General features: G+C 42.3%; 1 protein-coding gene across 4 annotated transcripts in view; it reads right to left on the reverse strand.

Moving 5' to 3' along the window:
• The window catches only part of USP3 (ubiquitin specific peptidase 3), a 101785-nt gene that overhangs the window by 10348 nt on the left and 81704 nt on the right, over nucleotides 1-9733 (reverse strand). For all 4 annotated transcript variants that reach the window (XM_015568546.1, XM_015568545.1, XM_015568547.1 and 1 more), the window contains 3 exons: nucleotides 8609-8755; nucleotides 4090-4196; nucleotides 3645-3725 (listed from right to left, as the gene is read on the reverse strand). In XM_015568546.1, coding sequence (XP_015424032.1) covers nucleotides 3645-3725; nucleotides 4090-4196; nucleotides 8609-8755 — 335 coding nt within the window. The remainder of the gene's footprint in view (nucleotides 1-3644; nucleotides 3726-4089; nucleotides 4197-8608; nucleotides 8756-9733) is intronic.

The raw sequence follows: 9733 nt of genomic DNA on the forward strand, positions 1-9733 counted from the left end.
GGAGCAGTTAGGGCTGCTGTCAGTCCTGCCGTCAGAGGCTCTGCTTCTCAGTGTCCCAGTAATCGCTGCAAGCCCCTCGGCGAGAAAGCTGCCCTCGAGTTCCAACTGCTGCCAGACAGTCCCGCTTCTCCCGTATGAGTCTGGGTCCCCAGAGACTCGCCCGGAACTGGAGCTCAGAGCCGGAGACTCCCTCCCAATTGAAAATGACAACCGCGCCCTCAGCCGCCAGCCCGCTCCGCATGCACTCCGCACCTTAGTATTTTACTTCCACACTGTGCCTCCTCTGAGTCTCAGTATGCTTTTCTCTTTCCTTCTAGTTGTAGAATTTTCACTCAGCCAGCCTTCCTGTGGTTCTGGATGATGTCCGTTCCATCTTTTAGTTGTATTTTTGAAGTGGTTGTTCGAGGCAGCAAACTCCGGTGTTTACCTATGCTGCCATCTTGGTTGTCCTGCATTTTTTCTTCTTAAAATACTTTGCCCAACTACTCTTTCTCATATATGTTACAAATATTTGTTTCACGTTTATCAACTTCATTTGCCATTTTTCTTGTTTTTAGTACCAACCAACCACCTAAGCTGTATCATACACTCTCCAGGATGGTCTTAAGAAAGGAAGGTTGGTATTAAAGCATCTGGGATGGGTAGTAAGTGCAATGCTACAGAGAGCAGTAAGAACCATGGATATGACCAATTCGGGCTGAGGGTGGGGGGGGGAGCGGGGAGACACAACAAAAAAAGAGAAAGAAGCCTGAAACCAGTGTCTCTTGGGGCTTCCACCAAAGATCATCTGGATTTACTGGGTTTTGTTAAATATTAGGAAATACTTTTTAAATATATACCCACATATTTATATCAAGGAACAGTATTTTTTTAAAATTAATGCCAATATTAATACTGTTATTATTGGAGAAATTTCAAAATGAAATCAACCCAATTTAGATTATATAGTTTTAGGCTAATTCCTTTAATAATTTAATTTTTACTGATTCCCTCTAACTGATCAAATAATGTTTATTTTATGACTAGAGGCCCGGTGCATGAAATTCATGCATGGGGGAGGGGGTCCCTCAGCCCGGCCTGCATGCTCTTGTATTCCAGGACATCCCTCTCACAATCCGGGACCGCTGGCTCCTAACTGTTCACCTGCCTGCCAGCCTGATTGCCCCTAACCACTCTGCCTGCCTGCCTGATCACCCCTAACTGCTCGCCTGCCTGCCTGATCACCCCTAACCACTCTGCCTGCCTGCCTGATTGCCCCTAATCCCTCTGCCTGCCTGCCTGATCACCCCTAACTGCTCGCCTGCCTGCCTGATCACCCCTAACCACTCTGCCTGCCTGCCTGATTGCCCCTAATCCCTCTGCCTGCCTGCCTGATCACCCCTAACCTTCTCTGCCTCGGCCCCCCTGCCACGGCTTCATCAGGAAGGACGTTCAGAATGACATCCGGAAGGTCGTTTGGCTGTCTGGTCTAATTAGCATATTACGCTTTTATTATTATAGATTAAGTTCACCTGTGTTCACATGCTACAAATATAAAGTATATCTGATATCAACTATACTGTGATATTTAAAAAATTGATCTCAAGCCAAAAACAGTTTTGGAGAAACACACAATAGCCTATATATTAGGGGGAAGTGGAGTGGATAGGGCTTCCTTAAACTTCTGTACTCCTGTTCACCAGAGACAATCAGCACTCACACAGGTGGGAACAAACTGAAAGCATCTATGAGGGTTGGTTTGCTCGTTTCTCAGAGTAGTCCAGTGCCTTTGACCGTCATCCGCTGAGAGATTTCCAGAAACTACCTGAGCAATAGTTCTACAAGCAAGACTCTGCTGCTCCCATTTAACAAGCCAAACGCCGCACAATGCACCTGTGACACAGAGGAGCTTGCCCCTTCCCAAACAGCTATATTTTTACTCAGATAAGTTGATTCTAGAGCAGTGCTGTCCAGTAGAATTTTCTGCAATAATGGAAATGTTCTGCATCTGTGTTTGAATACCATAGCCACTAGCCCAGCCGTGGGCAAACTACAGACCGCGGGCTGGATCTGGCCCATTTGAAATGAATAAAACTAAAAAAAAAGACCGTACCCTTTTATGTAATGATGTTTACTTTGAATTTATATTAGTTCACACAAACACTCCATTCATGCTTTTGTTCCGGCCCTCCGGTCCAGTTTAAGAACCCATTGTGGCCCTCGAGTCAAAAAGTTTGCCCACCCCTGCACTAGCCACATGGTTACTGAACACTTAAAATATGACTAGTGCAGGTGAGCAACAAAAATTTTAAATTTCATTTTAATTGCATTTTAATAACCACAAGCAACTATGGTTGCCATACAAGGCAGTGCAGTTTTCAAATCTCTTCTTTTTTAAAAACCACACACAAAACCTTCCTGTCTGTCTATCTATCTATCTCAAAGCCAGCGACCAGAATGCCGTAACGACTATAATGACCAGTCGCTATGATGCCCACTGGAGCCAGCAAACCGGCCCGATCGAGGATGGGCTGGTGGGCCAACCTCCCAAAGCCCCTCCCTCCAGCGGGCCCCACCCCCAATAAGCTCCAACCAGCCTGATTGGCCTGCGGCCCCTCCCCCCAGTCAGCTCCACCCCCAATCGGCCCCCCAACTCCGATTAGGGGAAAGGACAGCCAGGCAACCACCCATGGCCCCTCCCTCAGGTTGCTGGCATCCAATTGGCCACCCCACCCCATTCAGGGGTGGGGCCAGCCGGCCAATTGCCCTCAACCCCTCCCCCATGCCAGCCTGGCCCTGATCGGCCTCGATCAGGGAAGGCAGGCTGGCCAACCTCCAACCATCTCCTCCCGACAGGCCCAGCCCGGATCCACCCTGATTGGGGCTGGGCCGGCCCGACCCTGCCCATGCACGAATTTGTGCACTGGGCCTCTAGTCTAACTATAATTGTGACAGTACTCCCTAAAAGGGAGTTGAAGGGAAAAGAATTACTTTTAGTCAACATACAATTTAGGGCAGAAATTATGTTGCTTGCCTTTAGTGTACAGTTGCTTAATGATAGAACATGTATTAGGTCCTCTTTTTTTCTATCCTAGTTTCTTCTTTTTATGATTAAAAAGAACAATTAGTCATTATAGTGGCTGGTGAAGGATAGGTCTCTTGCCTTGACTAAAGTAGTTAAAAATCATCAAGGAAAAAAGTTGTTCAAAATCTTGCAAAGTAAATGTAAATTTTAATATTCTTGCAATTAAAAGTAGGGCCTATGTTTAACTGATGGTAGTATCAACAGATTCCTCACATTATTTGTCATACAAAAGCATAAATAACACAATTCATAAAATTTTATTGAGTTTTCGTTCTTCCTGTGGATGCTAGAGGGATATCCATAGCATAATTCTATTTCATTAGGTCAAAAAAGGTTTTGTTATGAACTTTCACTTTTAAAAGAGAAAAGTGAGAAATGTTTTATGCTTGACCTACTATCTCTGACAGGCATTCTCATTAAACAGAATAATTTTGGACAGGAAGAGACATCCATGTTTGATTTTTGTTAAGTTACAACACAAATTCATTAAAGTGAACAGCACGTATTGATGGAACTTACAAACATATTCGGGTATATCAGAGCGAAAAAAGAATTCTAGAACATTAATTTAATATCTTACCTCGTAATGAACAAACTGGTCCATTTTCTTGATTCTTAGAGCGCTTATTTCTGAATTGACTTGGAATATCTAATGAAAGGTCTTAAAAGGAAATAGGAAAATAACTGTTAAAGTCATATAACTCAAAAAGTAATCTCAAAAAATGTTTTTTTAAAAAAAATATTTCTTTATTCATTTCAAAGAGGAAGGGAGAGGGAGAAAAAGATAGAAACATCAATGATGAGATGATGAGAGAGAATCATTGATCGGCTGCCTCCTGCATGCCCCCTACTGGGGATCGGGCCGGAATCGAACCTTCAGTCTGCAGGCGGATGCTATATCCACTGAACCAAACCGACTAGGGCAAATGATGTATTCTTAATGATTTATCTCCACTGTCTTAATTTTCAAAGGAAACAAAATTATTTTAATTCAATATCATATCTCCACATACCAAATGTCTTACCTAGGAATGGATCAAACTTTCTAGATTCTGTCCCACATATAAGGCAGTTAACCTCATTTTGGAGAATGCCTCCAAATATAGCCGTGACAACTGTAGATGCTCCATTTCTAAAGAAAATCACGTAAGAAAACATCTCAGTAAAAAAAAAGAAAATAATTTATATTTAAATTACAAAATAGTGCAAAAACTTTAAATCTATATAAATGTATTCTAAATAAAAGAGTTAAGCCACTGTTTGGCCTCCCCCCAAGCCCTCTTCCAATCCACTACTTTCTCCAACAGTAACCAACACTGGACATTTGCCACTCCTAACAGGAGTCATGTAAGTGCCTATACTCAGGGCCAGAGAACACCTTCGCCACAATTATATGCTGAAGAAAAGCGGGAACTGCCTTGTATTAGGGTCTCTGCAAGGCCTCTCATCTTACAGGGAGCTCTCAATTCCTTTACTTTGAACCACTACCTCAATCAGAAGTAGATTTCCATTTTTCAGATGGTCATCTGTCAGGTTTGGGGAAAAAGAAGAAATTTCATACTTATTTAGTAGTTATTGAGGGAGTTCTAACTTCACAATTAAAGTGCTGAATGTTACTGTCAATGAGATTTAGAAAGCTCACTTAAAATATTATAAATAACTAGAAGCCCAGTGCACAAAATTCGTGTACGAGGGGGGAGTCCCTCAGCCCAGCCTGTGCCCTTGGGGGATGTCCGACTGCTGGTTTAGGGCCGATCCCCATAGGGCCTAAACTGGCAGTCAGACATCCTCTCACAATCCAGGATGCTGCATGCACCAGTGACCATACTTTTCATATAGGTGAAAGGCATCTTGCTGTTGTATGGGCAGCTCCATTTTTTTCTCATATAGATAGGGTAGGGTCCCTAGGCCTGGCCAGCGATCAGGGCCGATCTGTGGGGCGACTGGTGGACAGGGCGATCGGGGGGCCCCTGCTGGCACCCGCCTTGGCTGGTGGCCTGGCGCCACCTGCTCGCCGGTCCTGCCCCCCACCACCACGGCCGGTCACCTCTCTCTGCGGGATGACCGATATGCAGGGCAACTGGGGGATCTCTGCTAGCACCTGCCTTGGCTGGTGGCCTGGCACCGCCCGCTGGCTAGCACCACCCCCCAACCCCCACCACCAGTCACCTCCCTCTTGAGGGGACAGATGCTCAATGCAGGAGCTGCATTGGACGTCTGCCCCCTGGTGGTCAGTGAGTATCATAGTGGCCAGTCGTTCTGCCAATCGTTCTGCCATTGGGTCAATTTGCATATTAGGGTTCTATTATATAGGATTCCTTTGTGGAGATCAAGAATACACTGCTTTAATAAAAAAAAAAATTGTCCTAATGTTAGTGAACCTCTTGTTGTCTCAACTTCCTCAAATGTAAAACAGGAACAATGTCTATTTCTCTCAGAGGCCTGGTGTGAAGATGAAATGAGTTATGTATGTATAGTGCATTTAGGCAAGTGCTTACCAAAAAGAAAGCCCTTAAATAATTAGGATCATACCTGCTTTTTGCTCTTATTTCCTTAAGTACATATTTTGAACATGTACCCCACTTTTTTGACAGCTGCATGACATGCCACAGTATGCACATAGAATGAACACAAGAACAACTGAGAAAGTGCGCTAGTGAGAGCATCTTACCTAAGAATAGACAAACGTGTAAATTGACCGTCCCTCTGCTATGCTCACCAGACAATCAGGAGAGTATGCAAATTAACCCAACAAAGATGGTGGTTAGTTTGCATACGTAGGCACGAAGCGGTGGAGGGAAGACTGATGTCTCCGTCCGGAGCCACAAAGATTTAAGGCTCCATCCATAGCGAAGTCCTGGGTCCTGGGTGCCGGAGGAAAACCAGTGCCGGCAGCCGGGGAAGGGAAGGCCTATTGCATGAACCTCTTCATGCAACGGGCCTCTAGTCTATATATATAAAAGCCTAAGCAACTGAATGACTAGTCGCTATGACGCGCACTGACCATCAGGGGGCAGACACTCAATGCAGACGCTGCCCCTGGTAGTCAGTATGCCCCCACAGTGGGAGCACTACTCAGCTGAATAACAGGCACCAGACACGGCTCACGGCTCTCCTAATTGGGAATGACTGGGTGCAAGCCCGCAGCAGGTGAAGTGGGGCCAGGATGAGTGGAAGTGGCAGGCAGCATTAGACTGCCGGTTTCAGCCCAACCCCCACAGGCCATGCCGAGGGACCCCACTGGTGCACGAATCCGTGCACTGGGCCTCTAGTGCTATCATAATAGCACATGCAAAGCACCATTCTAAGTACTTTGTATTTATTAACTCAGTTAACCCACACAAAAACTCTATGAGGTAGACATGATTGTCCCCATTTCACAGACCAGGAAGCTGAAGTCCAAAAGGTTAAGTAACCTGGCCCAAGGTCACACAGCTAGTCTGGCCTAAGCAGCTGTTCTTAACACTATGCTCTTGCTCTTAACTTAACCAATATAATATTAATGGACACTGAGGTTGTTTCAATATTTTGCTGTCATTAATAGTACTACAACACACACATATCACCCTCTGTGCACTTAAACAGTTAACTTCAGCCAGTAAATGCTTCTATGTTAATAGAAATTTGAGGTGCTTTCTGACACTTGCAATCAATAATGCTAATACATTGAGCTGTACTTTCTGAACTGCTCTGAATCAACTGCAGTGATGAGTTAGGCAATTCTATTATTTTAAACATTTGCTTCCTTTGGCTTCCTTCCTTTACTGGAAAAAGAAATATATTGCAGCTTTATTATTTTCTTAAGTTGTTCATAAGATATTTGGCTTTTGTTTAGAAGTTTAAAAAAAGGGAAGATATATTGGGAACTGTAGAACACAATGGCCATTTCAGGTTTTAGGTTTAGTATCTGTGTCATAAACAAAAGGCATGCCCAAAAAATAACTACTGAAAATAAAGAGACTCTGACTGATGCTCTCATACTGACTCACATACAATGCTGCCTTTAATTTAAAGAGAAATTACTCTATTTCAAAGCAGAACATTTAAACTCAGTATAGTCCTTCCTTTATCATTTCTGCCTCTGAGAAAAGGATACCATCAAGTCAAAATACAAAACAAAATTTTTCATTTAATACTATTTTTAATTTGGTGCTAGCAGCAAGAACAATTCTTCCAGACATAGGTAATTCCCTTTTTTTAAAAATTTTTTTTATTGATTTTAGAGAGAGGAAGGGAGAGGGATAGAGAGATAGAAACGTCGATGAGAGAGAAACATCAATATTGACTTTGCAACCCAGGCATTTGCCCTGACCGGGAATCGAACTAGCAACCTCTTGATTCTTGGGTTGACACTCAACCAGTGAGCTACACCTGCAGGCAGGTCCTTCCCTTTCTGTGCTAGATTCTAATTGGAACCATAGCTAACCTTCCAGGGCCTGGAAGGTCAAACATTTTGAGAAGTATGGAAATTCATACTGGTTACCCTTCTCTGACACAGCCAGATTAGCTATGAGGCTGCTTAGTCATTCAAAAGACCTTTATCTTACAAATCAGACTTAGCAACTTCCAGGCAATATTACAACCTCTATATATTTCCTACTCTTTCTTTCTTTGGGGAGTTTGTCTTATAAATCCCTTTCCTACATAGGTCAACACAAACTTTTCAAAAATACGAACAGAAGAAAACTACAATTAACTAATATCCAAGCTCAAATATCATAAAACATCTATTTCTCAAGCAAAATAAACATAATAATCTCAATGTCAATTCTGAGTTATTAGTACTTGAAAGAGCAACCTAAAAGGTTTATTTTGTTCATATCGAGAGGTAAGAAACATTTTCAAGAATTTAAAATTCCTCAATTTCAATAAAGAACAGATATACTTAAAGAAAATTCAAGTCCAGAATGAGGCATTATAAAAATTCACATTCAAATATTTTAAGCCTTTGTTTTTAGTGAACAAATATAATTACTTTTTTTTAAAAATATATTTTATTGATTTTTCACAGAGAGGAAGGGAGAGAGATAGAGAGTTAGAAACATCGATGAGAGAGATACATCGATCAGCTGCCTCCTGCACATCTCCCACTGGGGATGTGCCCGCAACCCAGGTACATGCCCTCGAACGGAATCGAACCTGGGACCTTTCAGTCCGCAGGCCGACGCTCTATCCACTGAGCCAAACCGGTTTCGGCTAATTACTTTTAATATACTAAAATTAAGTCTTTGAGCCATTCTTCAGTACATCTGGAGGAAAACTTTTAAGTGCTAAATTGTACAAATATTTTCTATTTTTTTTCAAGTTTTAAAATGATCTATCCCAAATAACAATCAGAACTACACCAAGATGCAAACACAAGATGCCTCTGGTCTGGAAGTGGGAGGCATGTGCCAGTCCACTGGTCACAAAGTTCAAGAGCAAACAAACATTTGTAGCAAAGATTAAGGGAAACTCTCCACTTCCATTATAAATCTAACAAACAATAACACCAACAGAAATATCTGAGGTGCTCCTAAAACAGCAAAGGAAATTAAATCTTACATGCAACATTTGTTACTTGCAGACAGGGTAGAATTCTCCTGCAGAATTGGTGAGCAGGAAACACCATTGAAACCGCCCTGGAGTTCCAAGTGCAGGTGGTCCAAAAGGTAGCGCATGAATTCATGGGCATCCTGCTGCTGATAGCCCCTGAAACAAACAGAAACAGTCCGTCATGGAGGAGGCTCCACCTGCCCAGCCAAAGCCACAGGAGGGAAAAGCATGGGGCAGAGATACAGCCCTGCGCTCAGAGCTCAGACTCAGCGAGGCTCCTGGAGACTTTTCATCCCCACATGCTCCATGTTTTACACACAAATTTCTCAACAAGAAAAATAATTCTACTGTTTGAAAACATGGAATTTTAGAGCTAATTGGACTTGTAGTAATCTCAACTGACCCCACTTTAGAGATGAGGTGAAAAAAAAAAGGGGGTGTGAGGGTGTGATTTGCCTAAAGTCCTGCAGAGACAGAGCTATAACCCATGTCTCTCTCCTGGATGGACTCTGAATCTTCTCATTGTCCCACTGGTCCCTCCAGAAGATGCTCAAGTGTTAAAATTTCACATCTTAACCTTACCATAAAACTAGAACTAAACCACCACCACATGAAATAAGGAATCTAAAACTAATTCTTTAGATTGAAAGATACTAATTTTTAAGCACTGGCTGAAAGGAAAAGAAAAATTTTCTAAAAAGTTAAGAAGACATCTAACATTCTATAACTAAATCCTAATCTCGATTCCAAAGACACTTTTAAATAAATACTTTTAAAAATGCGCTGACTCATACACAATTATTCTCTATCCTAAAACTTGAATATATATAGCAACATATTCTTAGGTTACTTCTTTCACTATATTCAAATAGGAAATTACATGGAATTCTTATACTAATGCAGATCGATGACAAGTAAACAGAAATGAAGACTGACAGAAAATAAAGCTGATACAGCTGGAAGGTCACAGAGGTTTATGTAGAAAAAAATAAATCAAGCAATGAAATATACGGTACTTGCATAAAACTGTTGATGGAAAAGACTTCTGCCTACATTTTGCCAGCATGGGAGGTTCTCTTTAATCTATCCTCTAAATCTCAAGGTTTTCTGGCTTGGTCTTGAGTCAAAACTTCC

The sequence above is a fragment of the Myotis davidii genome, unplaced genomic scaffold, assembly GCF_000327345.1.
Source record: "Myotis davidii unplaced genomic scaffold, ASM32734v1 scaffold461, whole genome shotgun sequence".
NCBI lineage: Eukaryota > Metazoa > Chordata > Mammalia > Chiroptera > Vespertilionidae > Myotis > Myotis davidii.